The sequence below is a fragment of the Cryptomeria japonica genome, chromosome 6, assembly GCF_030272615.1.
Source record: "Cryptomeria japonica chromosome 6, Sugi_1.0, whole genome shotgun sequence".
Taxonomy (NCBI): Eukaryota; Viridiplantae; Streptophyta; class Pinopsida; order Cupressales; family Cupressaceae; genus Cryptomeria; species Cryptomeria japonica.
This window is the reverse complement of record NC_081410.1, coordinates 168,593,363-168,620,092: the sequence shown is the minus strand read 5'-3', so window position 1 is coordinate 168,620,092 and position 26,730 is coordinate 168,593,363. Positions and strand designations below refer to the sequence as shown.

Below are 26,730 nucleotides of genomic sequence, written 5' to 3'. Positions count from 1 at the left end.
GCGCAAGCTATCATGGTCTATTTTCACCAAGAACTTTCCACATACCAGGTATTGTCGAAACTTTGCTAAGGCGTGCATTATGGCCAGCATCTCTTTATCATAGATGGAATAATGTTTCTCTGTTTCTGTGAGCTTGTGGCTTTCGAAGGCTATCGGGTATTTCCTTTGCATAAGAACAGCCCCTATACCTTCCCCTGATGCGTCACACTGTAGTTCAAATGGTATGGAGAAGTTAGGAATGGCCAATACTGGGCATGAACTCATGGCTTCCTGGAGTTGTTCAAAGGCTTGTTGGGCTCTGTCACCCCATGAAAAAGCTCCCTTTTTGGTCAAGTCTGTGAGTGGGGCTGCTATCTTGGAGAATCCCTTTACGAATCATCAGTAATAACTGCATAACCCCACAAAACCTCTAAGTTGTGTGAGAGTTTTGGGTCTGGGCCATTCCTGGATGGCTCTGATTTTTTCTTCATCCACACTCACCCCTTCTGCGTTAATTTTATGTCCTAGGTAGAGTATTTCTTTAAGGCCAAACTCACATTTCGAGATTTTGGCATATAGTGACTTTGTCTCTAGTATATTCAGCACTTCCTCAATATGTTTGAGATGTTCCTCCCATGTTTTGCTGTAAATGAGAATGTCGTCAAAAAATATGAGAAGAAACTTTCTTAATTGTTGCCTAAAGGTGTGATTCATACAAGATTGAAAGGTGGCTAGAGCGTTCGTAAGTCCAAAGGGAAGCACTAAAAATTCAAAATGCCCATAATGACATCTAAATGTTGTTTTCTGCACATCTTCCTCTCTCATTCTGATTTGATGGTATCCTAACCTTAAATCAATCTTGGAAAAATAACAAGCTCCATGTAGTTCATCCAACAGCTCGTTGATCCTAGGAATAGGATATCTATTTTTTATGGTTTTCTTATTTAAGGCTCTATAATCAATACACATCCTCATGGTTCCATCTATCTTTTTGACTAACACCACTGATGAGGCAAAAGGACTGCTGTTGGGCTGAATGTGACCCATTTCCAATAGCTCCTTAATGGTTTTCTCAATTTCCTCTTTAAACTTGTGGGGGTGTCTATAAGGTGTGGTAATCACTGGTTTTGCTCCTTCTAATTCAATAGAATGTTCAAAACCTCTTTTTGGGGGAAGGCCGGGTGGAATGTCTCCAAAACCCCTTTTGTATCTTTCAAAGATGGGTTGGACGTCTATATGAATTCTCTGTTCATCTGAAGGAGTTTTACCTAGTATCATACATTGGGCTACCCATTCACCTTGATCATGTCTAAGGATTTGTTCAATTTTATTACAAGACACTAGCTTGGGTGTGATATCCCCCAGATTATGAAATAATTATTTAATTATGAGTTCATTGATATGAGTGAACCAGCCATGTCATCCTGTAATATAAGAATAGCAGTTAACTTATTATTAAATTATTAATTAATAAATAACTTAATATTAATTTGAATATGAAATAAATTTAACAATAAAAAACTAATTATTTAATTATATTTATTAATAAGTATTATTATCAATTAATTAATATTAATTATATTTATTAGTAAATATTATTAAATAATTAATATTAATTATATTTATTAATGAGTAATATTATCCATTAATTAATATTTATTAGATATGAAATGTTTAGTGGGGCCCAATCCTTTGAGGACCCCACGGCACCTCCTTTCACATGGTAGGTGACTCTCCCTTTTGGCATCGAATAAGGCATACAAAAGGGAGGGGAGTAGAGTAAAAGGGGTACGCAGCAGGATTAAACGATAAGAAGAAAAAAAAAGATATAAAAAGAGAGGAAGGTTGTACTCCCTACAGTGGGATCGAAACCATTCCGGCAGAGATAGGAAAAGGGAAAAATAAGAAAAGAACATGGAAAGAATTCTTTCAGAATTATTATTAAGTTACGGGCAGTCACATCCTTGTTTTGGGTGGTATGCATAGGGATACAATTAATATGTATGCTTAATATATGAAGCCGGTAATGTTCTTAGGCAGAATATCATAATATAAACAAAGATAATAATATAATAATTATAATTAATATAATATCTTTTGAAAATTGTTCTACAGTTATATATAATAATAATATCTATAAATGAATATATATATATATATAATATAAACAAAGATAATAATATAATAATTATAATTAATATAATATCTTTTGAAAACCGCTCTACAGTTATATATATTAATAATATCTATAAATAAATTAATATATATATATATATATTAATCATACAAATATATATTAGAATATAAATCAGAAGAACTCTTAAAGTGAATATCAGATAAATAGCAACATTATATTGTAAATCGGAAAGAGCTCATAAGGTAATAAACAGTATGAATAATATGTTTATATATAATTCTCGTGACTATTGTCATTGTTTAAGAAGTTGGGAATTGAGATGTTTCCAAAGATGGGCAGTCTAAATCCAAACAATAAGATGATTCCCAAGAGAGGGTGAGGATCAGCATCTCGAGAACGTTGAGGGACTGGGTCCAAAGATAGGGTAAGGGCTTGGATCCGTAAACTTTGAGGGAACCTATTGTATTTGGTATCTAAGCGCTTTGGTAACATTCACATCCTCTTCTTCCTTGCAACTGAAGTAGAAACAAAGTTTGACACTTGCATTAAGAATATGTATGATAAATGGGCAAGTTACTTATTAATAAATTAATTGATTGAACTATGGAATATCACTGATTTGATTCATGTTAAGATATTATTGTCTCCTAATTGATTTAGTTTAGGTCATAAGTATGTTGAGATAGATTAGCTGTGGTTAAAACAGGCCTAAACCTAGTAGGGGACATTACATTGGGACACCCATCCAGCATGCCCTTTAAGATCACTTGTTTCCCTTCATGCTCAAAACATATCTCTAAATTAGCGCAATCCATAACGAACCGCCCCAAACAATTTATCCATGGCATTCCAAGGATAACATCATTTTGTATGTTTGCTACATAAAAATCTCTTTTGATTGTATGTTTCCCAAAAGTGATTTCTACCTGAGGGACTATTTTTGTACATTGATTTATGGATCCATCTACAAGGGCGACTTTAAAACCTGGAAAGTTCTGGGTTTTTAGTCTTCTTTTTGTCACCAAGTGTTGGCTAATGAAATCATGCGAAGCGCCTATGTCTACTAAGGCAACCACCTTCTGTCCTTTAAGAGTTCCTTTAATTCGAAAAGGTCTATTCATGTTCTGAGTGATGACTACCAGTGATCCCTCTGTTTCGTCGGTCTTAGCCCTCTTGCTAAATTCCTCTATTTGGTTTACTCTGCCTCTCTTACATTGATGCCCGTTTTCCCAAGGCTCTCTACATTTGAAACATAAATTTTTCTTCATTAACTCATCCCTCTTTTGGCACCTATGTCCTACACTCCAGGGCTCCATACATAAATAACATGGTTTCTCTAAATTGTTTTTCCTTGAATCATCTCTTCAGTAGGATGGTTTGGAGGGGTAGACCTTTGTCTTTTCTTTGGATTGGTTAGACTCAACCCTTCTTGCTTTCCTGATAGCCTCGGCTAAATTTTGGGGTTCGAATGGTTTCACTACATTTTTGGTTAGCTCTTTGAGCCCCTCTATAAACATATGAGTTAGCCACTTCTGGAATAGGTCAGGAATCATAACAGATAATTCTTGGAATTTGCTAATAAATTTATCCACTGTGCCAGTTTGTTTGAGGAGCACTAATTCTTGAAAATACCATTCGGAATCTTTTTCATCAAATCTGTTGGTCAGTTTTTGAGAGAATTCCCCGAAGGAGTTAATACTTTGATGACCTAGGGAAATAAGTCCATTATGCCACCATTCGTGAGCTGCTCCTTCTAGATGGAGAATCGCAAATTGGAGGGCGTTCTCTTATGTCATGGGGCTTAGAGTAAAATAGGTATTTAGTTTTTGTAACCATGCATGGGCTGTGAGTTTCCCTGATCCGTCAAAATTGGGAAGGGATACTTTATTCACTTTGTGTTGGAGTCCTTTATCCTTATGCTTCTGGGGTGCTTCCCTATGCTTCTCCTCACAGAAATATCTAAAGGATACCACTTCCCTGATATGAGGATCTAGATCGGCATATGCTCTGGCAATGTCCTCGGTGCTAATTTTGTGTTGTTCTATTCCCTCCTCTTCCTGAGATGGTTCATTGTGAGGTAAGAATCGGGGTTGAGGCACCCTGGACGTTGAGCATTCATTATTGTTTTTTGACTGATTAGAGCTAGTATCTCTTTTATCAGTAGTATGCCCTTTATTGGTTGAGTTCCCCATAGATTTCAAAGCTTGTAGGATGACCTGATTGGATTCTTTCATCTCCTTAATCAAGGTGTGATTTGTTTGTTCCAAATAAGATCTCATCTCATTGGCGAATTCGTTCATGTTGGGTTTCTTCTTCCTCTGGTAGACTAACATAAACTCCACAGGATGGCAGGATTATGCTCTAATACCACTGTAATGTCCCTAGTGGGGAAGTTGTCTATTTGAAGTTTAAGACCTGCAAACAAACGTTAGTGCTCCATAATATGCAAGATAAATAAATGTGTACCATTTATATAAGTAGTAAAACTATGTTATTCTACATATTTAACAATTAAATGCTCATTGATTGGTTACTAACTATACAAGATGAAAACATTCCTTAGGTTGATCTTACCTGGATTGACCCAACCCTCTATTGAGAACTCTTTCTTAGTTAAGACAACCCAGGTAATATCTGCCTAAGGTCTCTATGGGATCTCTATTACTAAGTAATCTCATTGATGTTTCCACAACCTGGCAAAGATCCCACCCCTGTCCAAGCTTCCCTATCTCTGTCATATGCATATGATTAACCTCTACAATATATATATTGTCTCTAGGAGATTTATTATGAATCTCCCTCTAGATTCCAATGAACTGTTCAACGCAGTTCTGGTAAATAGACTCTTCACATTTAATATTTTAAGTTACCTGTGGCTTCTGGAGAGTTGCCTATACCCTCTGATCTGGGATGTCTGCACTGGGGTCTTCTTCCTCTACCGTTCACTGATAGTGGTAAGGCTCCACAACGGCGGTGTCCCTCTTACGTGCCTGCCTGTACGCTGGAGCTACAGGGTATACTCCCCAAACCTGTATCGCGTGACTGTTTTATGAGCGATGTTAGGCAAATTCCTGATATTCGCACTTCCACACCCTCCGCTTCCTTCCTCTCCCTTCCTCTCGTGTTTGCCAGACGTTATATATTTCCTCTGCGGCCATGTCCCGTGGACGTGACTTTTGGAATGTCACGATTTGGGTTTTATTTGCCATGTTTGTTTAATCTATTTTTATTTGCTATGTTCGTTTAATCTAACTTTATTCATGTTAATAATTCGATGTATGATTGTTTATTTGTTAATGTTTTTTTATTATTATTTGCTACCTTTCTCATTTATTCATTTAACTTAATTTTATATTTTAATGATTTTTCTATTTATTATTTATTACTAGTTACTCTTTATTAAGATAAGCATGATTTATTATTTATTATTGATTTGATTTATAATAATAATTATTATTTATCATTTAGTTTACTTACAAATATTTTATGATTAATGATTTAGTATTTAGTATTTACATGATTTGTAATAATAAATATTCTTTATTACTTATTATTATTTACACCTAATAATTTATGATTAATGATTTATCATTTATTATTTACTTGATTTATAATAATACTTATTATTTATCATTTATTAATATTTACACATAACAATTCATGTTTAATTATTTATTATTTTAATTGGTAATGATCAATGTGTCTTTGGTAAATTTAAGTACCGGGGTATATTTATTAATCGAGGGTCATTGCAATTTCGTCCTTCGGAAGGCTAAATTGAACCAACTGCAAAAATCACACTGGGTTTTCTTCTCACCGAGGAGAATATCATAAATAATTATCTTCAACTTAACCAAAATGAAGGCCAAACCCCAATATAGAGAAAATGATAAATTAGGGCAACACAAGTTAGGGCAACTCAGCAAATTAAAATACACCTTTGCCCTTTTTAATATTTCATTTATCTCCCCTCAATTGGACATCCACCTTTTTGCTCATTAAAATATTACTTTTCAATTCCTTTATTTTATCTCCTCCAACCTAACGTCCACTATATAAGCTCTCATCAAAAAATAATAAAATATTATTTTCCCTTTTTAATTTCATTTAACTCATTAAGTCACTTTATAAAGTATTTAAGTGAAATAACAAAATAATATTTCCCAGCCTTTGGAAATTTACCAAGTCCTGAAACTAAAGACTCTACACTATGTAGCTATGGAAAGGCTTAGACTGGGACTGATTTCCCAAAATAGCATTTACTATAAATAGTAGTATGCTAAAAATAGCCAAAATTATCCAAACTCTGAAACTGAAGATACTGCATGTTCAAGTTGAGAGGAGGCCGAAGCTAAAGACCAGCCACCAAAATAGTGGTTACTATAAATAGTAACTGCTAAAAATAGCAGCTACTAAAAATAGTAATTCAGCCAAAACTCCCAACTAACCAATCAGTATCCAAACTGACACTTACTTAAAATAGTAAGTCTCAGACAAGTCTGAAATCACTCCATAAAGTGGTGTTCATCTCCATTAATTTGTCTGAACACACTAGCAACATTGAAATACTACTCTGATCTTGCTGACACCAACCCAAAAAGCCAACACCAACTGCACTACAAGAGAACCTGAAAATGGGGACATTACAACATTGTGGCCTTATCACATTATTTTTGTAACTGAGCATGTAGAACAATAGTTATGCTAGTGGTTCTCATAATTTCTACAACTTGTTTGATGAAATTACAAATCAATATTTGATGAAGAGGGGATTCTTTTCAATGGAAAGGAGTATTAGGTGGATTATTAACAATAGAATGTGATATGACATAGGTTTACTAAGTGAATTGATTTATGTGTGAAGAAGTCCTAAGAAAACAAATTACATAATATTCATTGGATAGACTCTTGAATATTAACAGGAGAAAGACAAAACCTTCAAATTGCTTCCAAAAGCAAAACCTCCAGCAGCAAATTATTAGAGAAGAACAAAAGGACATAAATATAAGAAAGGAAAAATAGCTGCAATACTTAGTCTTATAAAAAAAAAAAATTGGCATGGATGCCTTCATATAATAGAGAAACACTGCCTGCATAAACTGAGTCAAAGAGTGTTTTACATTGTACTTCTTTGAAATTCTTCCACAAAAATGCCAAATGTATCCCATGTTTTCAAGCAGCTGTTCTTCATCTTAAACACCTCAAAAATATAATTATCTTGAAAGACAAGAACTTTTTTCTAAGATTGTATCCACAAGAGGCATTAAATGTGATATCTAGCATCACAGATACAGTAATGAATACCAAGGGCCAAATGACGCATCTCCTAATAACCTAATCCAATTTCAGCATTGAATATTTCATGATATTCATAATCAATTTAAACCACAGCAAGCCAAGGATTACACCCAATTTATCACATATGGCATTCCCCCTCACAGATACAGCATATCTTATCATGCATTGATATGGTATTATGCTTATTCATTATGCCCTAGGTCCAGCCCAGATAGATATCCGATCTGGTTACAACCTTGTGTCTAGGAGGCATAACTGATAGGATAGACACAAAATATAATCTATTGCATACAAGAGTTTTAAATAAGCCACAATAATCATAATTTAAAAACACAAACCAAAATGCAGAAAATGAAAAAACCTTTTTCACTGCCATGGTGGAGACCCTCTTTTTTGTACCTAGCATTCATCTTTTGCATGCAATTTTGGAGTGTTTTTTAAATGTTCTGAGTTCAATAGTTTCTCTTTGAATCCTTGACATATGTGATGTTTTAGATGACTAATGACTGTCGTATCCTATCCACAGTTTCCTAAAGCTGTCTTGTGTACATATCAAATATACTATCCATGTAGGTACTCATCTGGATTCTGAATGTAGGGAACTTAGACCTCAATATGTCCACAGAAAAACACTGAAATATTGTAGACATAAAAGGCACAGCCTAAGTGAGCCTGATGGGGAAGCCAGGTTGTGTATTGGATAGAGGAGGCCCAGGTTCAAATTCGTGAAGAGGGAATGGGTTAGGAAAGGGAAGTGTATGTACCATCTCATTAAACAATATATAAGGTAAATGTAAAAAGACAATCTCCTTGTGGGCTTCCACAAGGTGCATCATATACACCAAATTGGTGTCATGATTGGCAATGACCCAAACCATGTTAGAGCTCTTTCAATAGGGAAAAATGCAATTCAATGAGAGATATCTAAATTGTATTTGATACAAATCCCATTTTCAGTACATCCAATCCCCCTTTTATCTTTTGTTGTATAAAGTTACATGCAAGGCAATTTTCTGCCAAACAATATTTCACAAAGGGTCATATGCTGAAGCCAAAGTAAGGCATTGTGTACACCAAATTGGTGTCATGATTGGCAATGACCCAAAACATGTTAGAGCTCTTTCAATAGGGAAAAATGCAATTTAATGAGAGATATCTACATTGTATTTGATACAAATCCCATTTTCAGTACATCCAATCCCCCTTTTATCTTTTGTTGTATAAAGTTACATGCAAGGCAATTTTCTGCCAAACAAAATTTCACAAAGGGTCATATGCTGAAGCCAAAGTTTGTGATAAATTTTAATTAAAAAAAGGGGCAGTTGTCACTGTAAGAAAAATTGACAGTTCCTTGTATCAGTATGAAGTCAAAACCTTAATTTATCTTATTAAACTGTTAAATTCACTCTATTGCTATCATTATTAAGTGCCAATTAAGAGAGAGAGAGAGAGAGAGAGAGAGAGAGAGAGCAAGCAAAATAATGGATCTGTGGATGTCTCATATGCATACCGTATTTATCACAATGAGCTGCCAGAAGCGATCCCACATTGAATATCAATTTTCCAAGATCCTTGAATGCTGCAGTTATGGAGTATATGCAACCATGAAGTAAAAAATAAGTATTCTAACAACCATCTCCCTATCTAATAGGGAGTTTCAATAAAGAAATCAATATTCATGGTTTAACTCAGAATAAGAATTCAAAAAACTCAATTGTCATTTGAAGACATGACTTTTCCTTGAGCATGGTGTGGAAATCAATAAACAATTACATCTCACAGAGTTGAGGAATCTAATAGAAATGGTAGCCAAAATCTGACAACAAAAAACTCTGTACTTACCAAGTTCAAGCTCAGGCAATGTGCTCTTGGGCCATACATTTTCTCGGCAATATGATGGATACCTAAACCATAAGACAAACTGTAGAGTTCCATCACATGAAGCAAACATAACCAGCTTATAAACATCCAGAAATATTCAAGAGATTGCAGCTTTATACCATAGAAAACTCGCTTCAAAAGTTCAATCAATGCAATCATATATTTATTTACAAAACATTCTTTATATAAAGATGGCAATTGACCAGCTTCATAAGTAGGTTTACAAATTATGTAAAGGAAAGAATGATTGAGATGACCAACCAAAGAACAAAATGCAGTCAAATTCAAAAATGAAAAGAGAAAATGCTAGAATCAACCACTAAACCTGCATTTTGAAAAAACCAAGGTTACAAGAGGATTCCCTACCATCTCCCACCTCATCCCCCAAACTTTTTCCCGTGTCCACCATCCTCCAATTGTTTCTAGTATGATCAGTGGCAGGGGACATCCCCCTCCTAGTAGAAATTTGGGGACATGCTCCAAGTGTGCTCTATGCCCTAGAGATAGTTGAGCTCATCTATAGCATCCCTTGATTATCCTAGGGGATGTCCTCATAATTACTATCATTTTTTTCGAATAAAAAAAATTTAGTTAAAAATTTAATCTGCCACAAATTGATAGACTTTATTATATAAGAAATGCAATGTAAAGGAGAATACATAAATAGGGCAGCAATTACCTAGGATATGGACCTCCACTATAGCTGGGTAAAACTAAAAATTATTGGCCCTTTGATTTTCCTACTTCAATGGTCTTTCTACTTCTAACTTGAGAATTGATTGTCTTTTCATAGGTTGAGAATTCACCATGAATCAATACTTGAGGGACTGACATTTGGTATTTTTCTTAAACTGAGCTTTTATTTTTCCTCTAGTAATACTTACACACTTGTAGGACTTCTTCAAGTAAAAATATTTGTATGTCCCTATTATGGGTATATATGTGTATTCGTTCCAAAAGGGCCATTTTTCATTATATATTTCAAATTTGTAACAAAAGCAATGAAATTTGCATTACTGCTATACTTCAATCTGTTGATTTTCCATTACAATACTAGGATCACAAGAAGATGACCATGCACAGTAATCTAACCACGGGCAATGATTCAGATCACCGTTGCCCTCCCAACCATAGACAATATGTGCTATCGTCACCCCCGAGCACGAAATAATCTCTCTCTCTCTCTCTCTCTCTCTCTCTCTCTCTCTCTATATATATATATATATATATATATATAAAAAATATGAACAGCAAGATGCTTTTACAATAATCAAGTACAAGGGCCAATGTGAATTGCTTCACTCCTTGAAGCTCTATGCATACAACAATTCACCACACAAGGTGATATATAATAATCGAACTGTAGAGATGAATTTAATATATGAAATCTGAACTGTATAAATCACATTTGATTCTGCTTAAGGGAGATCAACCATATATTCCTTCTTGCACCAATAATGAATTCGACTGCTATGAAGAAAATCGATCTGCTTATATGTATGCTGGATCCAAACTTCTTGTTGTGTGTATCTTCAATCTGCCTGTGTATATGTGTTCAGTTCGAACTTTCCGTGTGTGTATGCCTTCGAATTCGTTGTATGTGTATACTTCCAAATTCACTGATAATTTCGATCTGCTGTGTATATGATTCGATCTGCCAATACATATATTCATCGTCCGCTTAGAGAGAGGGAGACGTTCTTTTGTATCCATCCATGGATCATCCAAACAACACGACTCCTTAACCAAGTCGGCTGTGCTTCTTCAATCGTTCCTTTCCCAAAGGTGGCAGGTTAAGTGATAATTGATTCTCATTAACCGATAACACTATGTCATTATTGTTAATCCATCACATTTATTACATAGGATCAAATCGTATTTATTAAATACGAATTTGTAATATTCAAGATAACAATTAAATCGTAGTAGACAAATGTGTAAGGTCGAAGGCCATACACACATTTGTAATTGCTATGTTGGCCTGAAGGATCCAACCATAGCTATTATATCAACACTCCCTCTTAGCTAGGGAGGAATCCTTCTAGATGTCTACAAGACAAATCGCCTCATCATGATGTTGACCACAATGGCTACACCCATATGTGGAAGGGAAAGATATCACCTCATTGTGATATCAAGCATTATGGCTTATCCACGGATATCACCTCACGTGATATCCACCATAGATATCTCCTCATGTAATATCCACCATTATGGCTTATCCATAGATATCACCTCACATGATATCCACCATTATGGCATATCCATAGATATCACCTCACGAGATATCAACCATTATGGCATATCCATAGATATCACCTCATGTGATATCCACCATAATGGTTTATCCATAGATATCACGTCACGTTATATCAACCATTATTGTGAGATCATCACCTCACAATAATGGTGAGATGTACAAGTGTTCATCATTGTGAAATCGTCACCTCACAATGATATTCACCATGGCTCATCCAAAGGGTAAACACACAAGTACTAGAAAATCATCACGGACTCTCTCACATGATGTTGTCATGGTGTCACACACATGACATCCACCATGAACCATATCAGAGGGTAGAGATAAGGGCTTACACCTCAAGTCTCTCTCAAGGAGAAATGCAATAACAAGAGTTTACACTTTAAACATCTTTTGAGGAGAAGAATACATTAGTATATATATAAACAAATATAAACAAATCAATGAAGCAAAGACTCAATCTCCGCCAGGGCTTCATTCTCCACCATACCAAGCTTACCTCGAAAGTACACAACCTTTATTCTGAAGAGAGGCTTGGTGAGAATGTTTGTCGTCTGCTCATTAGTACTAATGTACCTTAAGTGAATAGCATACCTTTCCATCATGTCTCTAACATAGTGATACTTGATCTCCACATGCTTTGACCTTTCATGAAATACAAGGTTGGAGTCTGCATCACTCTTGGTGTATTCCAAGCTCACCAATTATTCATCTATCCAGGAATATTATGACCTAGGAGTCAACATAAAGGCCATGGGACTCCATCCCATGAATCACAGTCCTTTGACTGATCACTAGAGAAACCATCTTGACATAATCCACTCCCTCTGGACCAATATGACCAAGATTCTCGGATATCAATCAAAGCACATCCTCTTAGCTGCTCCTTTTGTCACGGAAGCATCCCTTGCTTACATGGTCCCAATCATGGAAGATATCTTGCTTAGGGAGACTCTCATCATCTGGTATGATCCACACATGGCTGAATGTGTTGGATTCAAGACCACCTTGGACCTACTATCACAGCTCGACAAGGAACTCTTGACACTCCTATCAAGTGCACAACTTTTGTAATTGCACTCGTGCTCTTAGGAGGATCTGTAGCCATCTTTCTCAAGACTGGCAAGACGAGCAAGTTTCCGATGTCATAGATGTCATAAGAAGATATCAACGCTTGGGTTGGGCATCCCAACAAGCTGTATAGGCCTCCCCCTCGAATCATCAATCTCATAAGATTGATCCCTGCACAAATGCCTCAGGAGGATTCCTAATGCATCGTACTTCTTTTCCTGCAAAACCCATCCTGAGGGCCAAGGAAAAGAACAAGAGCATAATGAGGCAAATAACTCTTATAGTACATATAGGAATACAAAGAAGAGGCTAACTATGACAAGCAAATAACAATGATACACAAGAGATAATAACCAAGAAAAAAAATGCTTATCTCATTATCGAAGCTCCATCTAGCTTTGGATAAACTTGCAACCCTTGCAAGTAACATAACAGCAGGCAAGCCTTAACTACTAAGGTCTTCAAGTGTCCCCTGCAATCACACATGCACTTGCACATACACTTGTAATAATCTATTGTTAAACACAACTCATAACAAAAAATTGATAATGATAAATAAGATGTCTTAAATTGTATGTAATCATAGCTAAGGGCTACAAACCTCAACCTTACACATGGCCAGTTCTAGTCTCATGAACAGGAAGGCAATCATTTAGTCCAATGCATACAATAGACAATTAACATGAGCATAAGCAATGCACCATATACTATTAGATAAATGTAGTAGTAGGGAGAAGACTTATCTTATTAGTTCGGTCCTATCATCCAATGAAGGTCTTGATCTCGTATTTCAATTGCCATTGACAGATGCAAATCTACAAAGTTTCCAAGGCTGAAGATAGAAATGTCACTTCTATGAAGAGAAACATCAAAGTCTAGCTAGAAAGAAGTGGCCCCAACTTCCTTCTCATTATTCTTGGCATCGTCCTCAATTATAACCTATATCCCAAAATCTCTCTCTACTCAAGCTAAAGATGAACTCTATCACCTGTCATATCTTTCCATTCTTAAGCTCAGGCTCCTCCTCAAGACAAGGGGAATGCACTAACTGTGGCAATGGCTCTTCAAGTACTTGCTCTGATACCATGTTGATTTTCCATTAGAATACTAGGATCACAAGAAGATGACCATGCACAGTAATCATAGGGAGTGCTCGATTAACCACGATCAATGATTCAAATCATTGTTGCCCTCCCAACCATAGATGATATGTGCTATCGTCACCCCTGAGCACGAAATAATTTCTCTCTCTCTCTCTCTATATATATATATATAATATGAACAGCAAGATGCTTTTACAATAATCAAGTACAAGGGCCAATGTGAATTGCTTCACTCCTTGAAGCTCTATGCATACAACAATTCACCACACAAGGTGATATATAATAATCGAACTGTACAGATGAATTTAATATATGAAATCTGAACTGTATAAATCACATTCGATTCTGCTGAAGGGAGATCAACCATATATTCCTTCTTGCACCAATAATGAATTCGACTGCTATGAAGAAAATCAATCTGCTTATATGTATGCTGGATCCAAACGTCTTGCTATGTGTATCTTCAATCTGCCTATGTATATGTGTTCAGTTCGAACTTGTTGTGTGTGTATGCCTCTGAATTTGTTGTGTGTGTATGCCTCTGAATTTGTTGTGTGTGTAAACTTCCAAATTCACTGATAATTTTGATCTGCTGTGTATATGATTCGATCTGCCCATACATATATTCATCGTCCGCTAAGAGAGAGGGAGACGGTCTTTTGTATCCATCCGTGGATCATCCAAACAACACGACTCCTTGACCAAGTCGGTTGTGCTTCTTTAATCGTGCCTTTCCCAAAGGTGGCGGGTTAAGTGATAACCGATTCTCATTAACCGATAACACTATGTCATTATTGTTAATCCATCACATTTATTACATAGGATCAAATCGTATTTATTAAATACGAATTTGTAATATTCAAGATAATTAAATCGTAGTAGACAAATGTGTAAGGCCAAAGGCCATACACACATTTGTAATTGCTATGTCGGCCCGAAGGATCCGACCACAGCTATTATATCAACTCAATCAATGAACATTGTATCTCAGATTTGATGTGTTATGTGAATTAAAAGGCTTGATGTTATATATAGAAAAACTTGTAAAATTTTAAATATATATAATGTCATCCCCACAAATGGCCTCAAGGATTATGGTATCCACACTAGAAAATGCCAAGGAACACAGAAAAAGACCAAGATATAATAGTTTTAATTATTAAATGTGAGTGAAATTAATGTAATATAAAGGATGAAATCAAGCAACGTAAGAACAATTGTTGGCGGCAATATTGTACACGGAAATAAAACTAGTTAATTAAGTTGTAATTGTGTTGGTTAGTTGGCAACCGAGGGGTGGCAGTTGCAGTGCGACGATTGGCGCTCGCACCCCCTCGGCATCTTTATACACTTCCGAATGTAACTTGTAGACAACAACAATGATGAATGGAATAACATCTGATATATTGCACCTAATATCTATGGCATTATTATTCTGCTTTACGTGTTTTATCTGTGTGCTTTAAGTTATTTACCCGAGAGGGCAAACATTTGGCGTCGTTGCCTAGACGTACTCGGGAACGGAAGACGCGGATGGCGCACGGACACGAGGGGCCTACCCGTTGGTGAAATAAACCCAGAGGCCGACGACACGTGAACAAAACTTTACACAGGAGAAGACACGGCAACGAGAGAATTTTAAATTCTGCTCCGGTAGCCATCCAGACCTACGTCTGACGAAAGGCGACAGGCGGAAATCCCACCAAGTGTCGTGTGGACAGCATTGGAGGTGCGGGATGGCGCTAGACCAGGAAGGAATTGAACCTTGAATCTTCTATATTCAAATAAAAGTGTCATTGACACGAGTTGAATATGAGGAAATGTATTGCGAATTATGGAAATGTACGGCAATTAATGCCCAATTTATTAAATAAAGATAGGAAAAAAAAAAGCAGAAACGGACGAGTGGGAGGCCACGCAGAGGGCCTTGATTCTGGAGCAGCAAGTAGATCGAAGGCGTAGGCTAAGACAACTTGCCGAGGGACGACCGGCCGAGGGATTGCTCGAAGGGAACCCAGGAGGTGTCACGGAGGTTGCGGAGGCAAAGATAGACAGAGAGAAGTACACTCTCTACACTGTCGTAGGGTTGCCCGAAGGGAACGTAGGAGTCACGGAGGGTGCCGAAGGCAACCTCTATAGTTCGCCCGAATACCACCACCGTAGGGTAAGAAGTCGCGAAGAGTTGGTGGAACAAACAAGGCGAAATCTAAACTTGATCGACGCTACCAGAGACCTACTAAAGAATTTGTCCATTTCGGAGGACAACCGGAGGGAAACGATCGAAGGTGACGGTACGGCCGACGGTGCCGAGGGAGCACAAGGGTACCGTACGAGAGGCAATTTGTTCGGTGCAGGGTCAACAACCTTCTCCGGAGGACCCACGAGTGGAGGGTCAGGTGCAGGAGGCAGAGGCGGACCAGTTTCAAGCACACAAGGCACCAGAGGAGCGAGACCGAGCGGTGGGATGACTAGTAAACAGAAGGTGCCAAAGTTCAACGGCGAGGGGAAGGAAGATCCCGTCCGCCATTGTCAAACGTGCGAAACCATATGGTCAGCGAACGGTGTTACTGACCAAAACGAATGGGTAACGCAGTTCCCAGCCACGTTACGTGGAGTTGCCATAGATTGGTACTCCGATGTGGACAAGCAAAAAGTGGCCACGTGGGCCAACCTACAGAAGGAATTCACGGAGGAGTTTTGGTTGCTCCGTGATGACAATGAAATTGTAACGGAGATAAACAGTACCAAACAAGGTACCAAGGAGACAGTACGGGCATACAGCAGGAGGCTGAAGGAATTGCTGGGTAAAATGGAAAGCCAACCAGTAGAGGGATTGAAGAAATGATGGTTCGTTGAAGGATTGAAATCCTCCCTACGAAAAAAGATGAAAATTGTACCCCCGACGTCATATGACGACGCCTATAATAGGGCAATGGACCTAGAGAGCGAATACAAAACGTCAAAGAAGAAGAAAAGTAATAAATATTCATCTGATGATGATGAAGACTCTGACGGGGAAAGCAACAGCAGTGGCGAATCGAGTAAAAAGGTGCACGCTCTCCAAAAGGACATGGAACGAATGTTGAAAGAATTCAAAGCCATGAAGGGGAGTACACGTAAGACTGAAGAAAACGATGTGTAGTGTACCGACTGTAGGAGTGACGGACACACCAAGGGGTCCTGCCCCAAGAAGGCTTTCTGCGACATTTGTCAGATTGCGGGACATTTGACAAAGGAATGTCCCTACAATATGACAGCCAGGAGCCAACAAGTTCTCTTCACGCAAGAGCAGCCGGCCGTTGGAACTTCGCAAACCAACACAACAACATCATCTGGAGGTTACCGGGACAACAGACGCGGTGGTGGAAGGAATAGCAACAATAACAATAACGGAAGACGTATCCAGTATGACGCCAAGGGCCGGCCAATTATCCAATGTAGGGCCTGTAATCAGTGGGGGCACTTCGCCCGTGATTTCACGAAGGAAGCCACCCCTCAGCACCTCTGCCGATGGTGTGGGCCAGGCGACCATGAGGACGCAAATTGCCCACAGCCAAGGGTTAATCTCCTCAACATTGAGAAGACTAGTGAGAAAGAAGTACTGGCGATCACCCGCGCCCAGACGAAAAAAGCCACTTATCCCGACCCCCGTACGGAGAAGGAGAGATTACGGGAGGCAAAGGCCAATATTAAACATGAGATGACAACCGAACGATGGGACAACGAGGTGGCGAGTACATCATCACGTACAGAAGCGGAAAATAAAATCATTGGGCAAGTACTGCAAATGGAAGTACCTATAAGGGTAAAGGACCTTCTAGAAACAATGCCACAGATAAGAACCGCCATTCTTAGTTCCATACAGACCACTGCACAGGCACCTTTGAGTGCCACACGAGCGAAAGTTCCGATCAGCCCCTCGGCTGACCCAATGTTGTTGGCCTTAAATAGTGGTCGGCATCCTGCTGTAGTAGAGATGGGAATTCTTGGGGCTATCCTCAAAGACACCATCGTGGACGGAGGTTCTGGGGTGAATGTACTGCCAGAGGATACGTGGAAGAAGCTGGGGAAGCCAAAACTATGGCCACCCACGTTCAACTTGGTAGGTGCAGACCCACACGGCATCAAGCCACTCGGCACCCTGATGGCCCAACTGGTCACCATCGGCACGCAACCTTTCATACTAGATTTTGTGGTAATCCCACTCAAGAAGAAGGGGTACGATGCCATCTTAGGCAGAGGGTGGTTGGTTACAGCAAAGGTGAACCACGACTGGAAAAGAACACCCTTTCTATGGAGAAAGGGGGGCGGAAGTATACCATTGATCTGAGGACCCAGGTTGTTGACTAGAAACTGGCATCATCTTCGGAATCGGAGGATGAAGGAAAAGGCGACCCGAGGGATGAAGGACGGGGCTGCAGGGAGCCCAACAACGAAGGGATTCTCGAACTAGGAGAGTGCTCCGAGGATGAGACAGGGTCATTGAACGGGCTCTTCCATTGGCAGATGGAGGATTACAAAATGTTCCAGAGCTACAGGATCGAAGTAGAGGAACCAAAGCAAGCAACAGAGGAGGTAAACTTGCCGAAATACTGAGAGTATTGGAAGGGAGATGCCCCAAACCTCGATGACGTGGATAATCCCAAGATTATTGGTAACGATTGGAACCCTGTGTGGAAGGCCGCAGCCTTCAAAATCTTTATTGTTCTCTTCTTCTTATGTACGGGAAGGAGACCGTGGTCCCTGTAGAATTTGTGGTTCCAGGTCTTCGGATGGCCATTGAAAATAGATTGGCCACCAACAGGCCCAAATTGAAACCCTACCACGCGAAGCACACAGGGGACCCGAGAGGCCGGACGGACACCCAAGAGCCCGGAGGGGGACCCGAGAGGATGGAAGGAGACTCGAGAGGCCGGGCAAGTGACTTGAGAGGCACAGGACCACAGCGGGAGACCCTCCATCGAGGCAAACCAAGAAAAGGCGATCCCGGAGGCACGAAACCCGAGCCGAATCTGGACAATTAAAAAAAAAAAAAAACTCGTACGCCAGGTGACCATACGACGTGGGGAAAAAAAAAAAGAAGTCATGGGGCCACCATACAGTGACCAAATCGGCGGTGGGACCACCGAAGGTGGAACCACCGTGCGGTGGTCACACCGATGGTGGGACCACCAAAGGTGGAACCATCATGCGGTGGTCACACCGGCGGTGGATGCCACTGTGCGGTGGACACCCGCACACCGCACTTAAAACAAACCCCTGCACCTCGCAGCCCACGCAAGGAAAAAGAAGGAGAAGGAAACCCCGCGCCACGCCCAAAAAAAAAAAAAAAAGGAGAGACGCGTACAGCAACGCAACACCGCACAATCAAACACAGCTGAATGGTGGAGGGGTGTTGACCGCAAGGGAAGGTGGCCGCACGATTGGAGGTGTCAGTGCTGTTGTTGACCGTACGAGGAGGCTGTATGGCCGGGGTGCCATCGAGGACATTACAGAGGAAACACAAAAAAAAAAAATGACGACGACCAGATTGAAAAATGATTCGATGACATCTGGAGCCTGGACACTGACAATATTGGAGTGTAGAAGAAGGGTTTTGACATCATAAAATATCACAGAAATGATGCGCGCCATGGACTTTCATGTGATTCTGAAGGTTGTAAATTGGTGTTGGCCTAGGGCGCTGCCCCTCGACCCCGCTGGGGCACTGCCCCTCGACCCCGTTGGGGTGCTACCCCAGACCCCGTGGGGGCACTACCCCTCGACCCCGCTGGGGGCGTTGCCCCCAGACCCCCAGTTTATTTTTGAGCTACAGAATACCACAGGAAGTGTTGTGGTTGTCCGTACTATGAGAAAGAAGCCTGCAGCTAAGCATGCTAAGCATTGGCGGGGAAGCCATAAGCCGTAGAGGGAGACGGATTTGGAGGTTGGGAACAAACAGAGTTTGAGGGAAAGCATTGCAGGTCCGCGCAGTTGTATGACACCAGGGAGTTATTCAGTTCAGTTTTTAGCCTTTAGGGAGTGTGATGGAGGATTTGAGGTGTCTCCTAGCCTTTGTGCCAGTGGGTTGTGGCCACCTCCAGGCAGGAATGGTATGCTTTGAGGAACTTGGAGTAGGCCTTGGCTGGACGTGAGGTTGCCTTGGTGGATGCAGAGAGGGTTCGAGAGGAGCTGCCACCAGGTTGGAGGCAGTACTAGCGTGAGACGTAGCTCAGCGTACCCAAGAGTTGGATGCCGAGAGGGCAACGCCGACGGCTATCGAGGACAAATTGGCTAGGGAAACAATATCATTTGAGTAGCAGTTGGTGGAGGCTAAGACTGAAAAGCGTGTTTTGCAGACAAGTTTGTTTTAGGCATAGGAGGATGGTGATGTCGAAGGAAGCAATAATGGTGAAATCCGCACTTGAGCATCGGATGGTAGCAGAAAAGGGTTTTCAGGCGAGGACGCAGCAGGTGTATAAGTTCCGGGCTCGACTGGCGTCAGTGGTTCTGTTTAATGTCATTTCTATTTTGTATTAAGTCGTCCGGAGACGACTTCTTTTCTTTTGGGGGGGATGATGTTGGCGGCAATATTGTACACGGAAATAAAACTAGTTAATTAAGTTGTAATTGTGTTGGTTAGTTGGCAACCGAGGGGTGGTAGTTGCGGTGCAACAGTTGGCGCTCGCACCCCCTCGGCATCTTTATATACTTCCGAATGTAACTTGTGGACAACAACAATGATGAATGGAATAACATCTGATATATTGCATCTGATATCTATGGCATTATTATTCTACATTATGTGTTTTATCTGTGTGCTTTAAGTTATTTACCCGAGAGGGCAAACATGTCAACATTGATGACGTTTGGAGCTTGAGTCAAACATTGGGAGTCAAAACCAATTATTTGAAGCCTTACTAACAACAAGGTAGGCCATAGAAATGATAAGATCAATTACTATTATAAAATGACCAACATGGCTTCCCATATTAGAATAACATAATTGAAATCAGCACATATGTAAAATATAATACAATTCTACAAACTTATCAGAAGATTGAAATCCCTAAATAGGGTCTAGAAAATAAAATTGAGTTAAACAAGGATAAAATGCAATTAAGTCCAGATATACATATCAAAATACAATAGTTTTCTGTTCTAACAAACTTAATATAAAATTGGGATATAGGTGGCCATACTAGATGCCACATTTTATTCTTGAAACTCGTTCTCTACAACTTCTACACAGCACGAAACACAAAAGGATTTGAACAAAAACACATACGCAGAATTACAACCTACCATCTATGGTCTGCCATGAACTTTATCATCAATCACAATATACAAGAGCACACAAATCAGAAAATATAGAAATGAAATGTATCCATTATATCTCTATATGATGTATACATGTAATCAAGCTTTTGAGAGTCAACTTTGTAATCAAGCTTCTAAGCGTCTTCAAGAAGTCTAACCATGCTAGTGAGTTGCAAGTCTACAACATCTCTCAGATGACCGGACTGCTTCTGAATTTTATCCTTCTGATCAATCAATAGATTTAGCTACATGTACAAGTTTACAATCTGAAGCCTTCCATTTCCATCCGCATCCTTCTTCAAGTCTATAGTATTAAATAGTTGTACAATTTGTGATTCTAGAATATCTAACCCTTAATATCCTTAGTAGATTCAGGCTACTAGCGACAAAACCTGTATGCCGCACTACATCCTTTACACTCTTCTCAAAAACTTTTAGGCTTTCTTGTAGTATGATATGTGCAATTGCACATCTATCTACTAACTCTTCTAATCTCTTCCCTTCTGCCTTCTCTACATCCTTCAAAAGATCTCATCCTTTATATATCATCCGCACAAAGAAGATACATTAATTAGGTCGGCATAATTAGATGTAATGTGTAGAGTATAAACAATCAGCCCTAAATACTTTCTCCAAAGCAATGCGAAAGGCAAACAAGATGTGTGAAGCATCACAACATGTTGGCACACCTTCCAAACAATCCCAAATCATTGCCTTCAATTCCGCACAGACCAAAAACACTCAAGTCAGCTCCGAAGGATAGAACCGATAATGCAACTCAGTCAAACATACTCAAAATGCAATGCGGACCTCCACAACACTTGTAGATGCACAACATAGCATCACCTAACACTAACAATACTATATCAGAGAACCACTACACCAGAAACATCAGAAGGCGGAGGAATGAAAACCATTCTTGCAAACAAGCACACTATCACTGCAAAACCAACACTCAAACTAACACCTACGGATCAAATGAGAACATGAAACCATGGATATAGCATTATTTTCCATCCGCTAACATCATACTACAACCGCAAGCAAAGATGAATCAATGCGGCAAAATGCAGACCAAAATATTAAACCCTATCTGATAGACTACCAGAACAGTCACACTTGGCCAAAACCTGCTAGGAACATCTGAATACATTAAACAACAATCACAAATCATGCAGGTTTTTACACTACTAGCATAATGATTGCTTTCCTAATATTATCTTCAATGCTACAATTTTCATTATAATGCGCTTCAATATTTTTGCGAGTGTTGTGATTTTTTATAGTACTATTAAGAAATGTTATAATGCCTGCCTATGAACATCTTGAGAATTTTTTACAATATCAATTGCTTTTGTGATTGTGTTATACAAAGGCTCTTTGCTATTTTTAATTATTATACTCATTTTTCAATAAGCAGGGGTTTATTAATTTTAAGCTTTTTTATAAATTCATTGATATATATAAAACAAATTATAATATATATTATTATATAATATTATATTATATATTATATATATCTTTTATAATATTAAATATAATATATATTATATTATATAATAATATATAATGACAAATATACTAAGTTACCGGTTCAGGTACGAGTATGGGTATGGATATGGAATTGGGTATGGATTCGAGAGTAATTGCAACATGGAAATGTTAATCGAATTTCTCTTCAACATCAAGATGTGTGCTCTCAATAAAATACAAGTGGGGTTAGAGAGTACCTTTCACCTAAACATATATATATATAGGTGTGTGTATATATATATACATGTGTGTGTGTATATAATATATGTGTGTGTGTGTGTGTTCAAACATTAAAATTATAAAATATAAACTCTATCAATGTACAACTATAAGAAGAGTGATACTCATGAATCCAAAATTGCCAATAAATATCAAGAAATATCAAAAAATAGAATATTTTGATACCTCATTCATGGTTCAATTTCATGTGAACCACAATCAATAGGATTGCCACTACCACTAGCTATGTCAAGTGCAAAAGCTGGTTCTTTTCATATTTCAAACATTTGACAAAAATCATTAACAACACAAGGAAAGTGATTTCACAAAACATAAGCAAACAGCTGCTACATATGCATAATGTAAATCAATTGAAATCAATTGAAATCAATCTCAATAATGCTGAAGTTTACTAACCCCATGTTCATAGGTATAGCTCACAATTGCAACTAAAATGATATTTAATTGCTCTCTTGCTGGCATGTTCTGCTAAAAAATGTTGTTACAAAGTTATGGGTGAAACTGAGGTTTTAATTTATGAAACTATGCTTGGGCATGGTTTTGGACCCACAAAAAACCTAGGCACCCAGGAAGAACCCAAGGCTGTACCCGAACCGTGCCTATATCAGGACCTATGCTAAAACAAAAGAACCCAGTAACTTAGCAAAATATATATATATATGAATTTTACATGTTTTTTGTACTAATGAACCCAAACCCCAAAAAAAAACTTAGCCAAACTGTTGAAAAGGATCCCCAAATTTAACCCAAAACCAAACAGACAACTTCGGTTGTTAATAATTTAAGCTTCATTTGACGTCTTATGCATTGAGTCACATGATGAGATCCAAGATCCACTTTGCATGCCATGCATTTTTTGTAGGAAAAGATTTCCTCTTCTCCTTTCCAACCCAACTTCGAGCACAAATATTTTTTCATATATAAGGGGCAGCCCTTGAACCATATGGGCTTTACTAAGCTTCACCAAATATTGAAGATTTAAGTGACCATAACTTTCATGCAAAAGATTACTAGCATTACCTTCAACAACTAAGGCATGTGGAAAAAATGCACATGTCCATTGATGAAAATGTGACTAGTAAACTTTGCATGCCCTAGCCACAACAAAAAAGTTTGGCAAGCCCTTACACAACCTTCAAACCTCAAAAGTATTTTTTAGATCATGTGGCTTCCAAACCGTTTTGGACAAATAACATTTTGCAAGTACTACAAACTTCAACTTGCTTCCTATTGTAACTATATGCAAGAAGTGACCTCATCATGCACTCGAACAAAAATGTGACTAGCATTATAACTGGTGACCTTTGCAAATAAAGGCATGACCTTCACAGCTTAGACCTTTTGAGAATTTTTTGTGTTGTGCCTTTCAACTTACTCTTCCCAACCTTCAAATTTTGTACTATTGATGTTTAACCTAACTAGCTTTTCCTCAACAAAATTCAGTTCTAATATCAATATTGGTAAAAACTGAAAAACAAATTGCGAGAAATTCATGCATCTCCCATGAAGAAAGTACCACAATATAGTATTGAACATAGTCTGAAAATAGAATGTAGTTACATATTAAAAATAGACAGCAGTTACAAAAGGATGTCATTACAACTACTTTATTAAATACTACTAACTACAATTAATAGCTAACTTCGTAGATGTGTTGTCCTCATTTTTGTTTCCAAAAATGAAGGACCACTACATGAAATTTTTGTGAAAAAATGAAAAACATTACTCTATGGCACGCTTCCCGATGCAAAATTTTGACTAATCCTTGGACTAGCTTAATCCTTAGTCCATTCTCGAACTACGTTTCGAATTTCGTCAAATTCTGGGTTCGTTTGCTATGTCTTTCCTTCAATTTCGGGTTTTAAAATCCCAACTGCAGGTGGAGAATTTTCTTCAAACTGCAAGTTTTAATGATATTCATTGTTTTGGTTGTTGTAGTGGAATTTTTAGCTTATTACATGTGCATCTTTATTAAAAGATGTTATTTGCAATTTGTTTTAAATTTCCCTTTCTTGTTTTTGTCTTTTTTGTTGTTTTTTGGTCTTGTTTAGTTAAAATAGGGATTTTTCGACTCAATTACAAGTAAACTTGCAGTTTGGTCAAAAAACCCCTCTTTAATGGTTTTTGCATGTAATAAGGATTTTAAATCCCCATTACATAACTGCAAGTATTTCTAACTTGTTGTAGGGATTTTATTTCCCTTTTACAAGTAATTAAAACTTGGAGTTTGCTCCAAAAATCCCGATTTTTCCTTGCAAGTGCATTTTTGACAATTTTTAAACTTGTCATTTGTCCAAAAAAACCCGATTTTGGCTTGGCAAGTGAAATTAAAACTTCTTATTCTCTCCCAAAAACCCGATTTGCATTTCCTTATGCAAATTCGAACTTGTCTTTTGTTCCAAAAAACCCGAAATGCAAGGAAAACCGATTTTTGACCATTTCAAAGCAAATTTTGTGGAGAGATTGTTGTTGGAAGGAGGCGTTTTGGTTTGCATCCTATTTCCATGCATTCTTGGACACCTTTCGTGGCATTTGGAGGATGCATTGACTGGTTTTTCGCCCTAAATCAGCAACCACGTTTTCCATAAATGCCACTTTTTGAGGGATTAAATCTTCAACAAACTCCACTTTCCTAAATCGTTTTGCCCTTTCTCATTTAGGCGTGGAGTTTAGGAGGATTGTTGAGCAATTAAATGATGCCATTTGGTGTGCAAATGATGGCCACGTTTTTTCCACGTGAATCCTTTGGCTACGCTTTGCAAACACTTGTCATCATTTCTTCTACTTTCTCCTTAGGCATTTTGTTCTAATCCTCTTGGGTGTGCTCTCTCATTGGCACTTTGATCTTCCAAATTTGGGATTGCTGCTACATTTATCAGTTTGGGGATTTTTTGCAAAAATGTGTTAAGGGTTTTGGCATTGCGGATTGCTTCTATTTTTGGTCTTCCTTCTTTTTTCCAAAAATTGGTTGCATTTTTGGAGAAGCATTTGCATTTTCAAGAAAGGTATGGCTTGTTTCCTTTCTCTCCTTTATTTTATTATTTTCTTGCTTTCTTAGTTTTCTTTCTTAGTTGCATTTTTGTAAATATGTGTTGTTCTTCCCCCCAAAAATCGGTTTTTGTAAAAGAAATTTTCCCCTTGGTATGCAATTTTTGAATTGCATTGTTCTTCCCAAAATTTCCCTCTTTACTTGTATTCGGGATTTTTAATCTCGATTACAAGTTCACTGGAAATTCTTGTTCTTGCCCTACGGTTAAAGAATTTAACCATTTTTGGTTAAAATTCCAAGTTGAAAAGTGTGAAATACCCCTGCCTTGCAAATTCGGGATTTGAAAACCGGATTACATGTTGAAGAGTTCTTTCCGTTTTCATGAAAATGACTTTCCCGGATTTTCCCATTTCTATCCATTCATGTTCCCCATATCCGTACTTTCCATTTCCGTCATTTTCCGAAAGTCAAAATCTCATTTTTTGTCTATTTCTCCATTTTAGAATTTACAAGTGTACTTGTATTCGGGTTTTAAAACCCCGATTGCATGTATATCCTTTCCAACTTGTATACTTGCGAAAATTCTCCCAAGATCCGAAATTGGTCAAAATCAAGATTTTCCCATTTCTACATATTTCCCCTCTTCCTCTCACAAAATCGTAAAGTTCAAGGATCAAAATTTTACCCATTTGAAGAAGGAATAATGATATTTGCAGCTGACTATGATGTTGCCTTAACTCTCTTAAGTCTTCATCACAGCATTCCAGGTTCACAATCAATGTCAGATTTGTCGGCATCTCCAACTCCAAAGAAAATGAAATACAAATATGACAAATATCAGAATGAGGTTGCACCTTTCCAGGTTTCTTCTCCTTTGGATCACATCAGAGACACGGAGATAGGGCACGTTGATATGGCAAAATTTGTCAACAGGGTAGAA

General features: G+C 38.3%; 1 protein-coding gene across 2 annotated transcripts in view; it reads right to left on the bottom strand.

The window, feature by feature from the left end:
* The window catches only part of LOC131033280 (scopoletin 8-hydroxylase), a 345,921-nt gene that overhangs the window by 200,065 nt on the left and 119,126 nt on the right, over positions 1–26,730 (bottom strand). For both annotated transcript variants that reach the window (XM_057964457.2, XM_057964456.2), the window contains 2 exons: positions 9,257–9,318; positions 8,925–8,993 (listed from right to left, as the gene is read on the bottom strand). In XM_057964457.2, the coding sequence (XP_057820440.2) occupies positions 8,925–8,993; positions 9,257–9,318 (131 nt within the window). The remainder of the gene's footprint in view (positions 1–8,924; positions 8,994–9,256; positions 9,319–26,730) is intronic.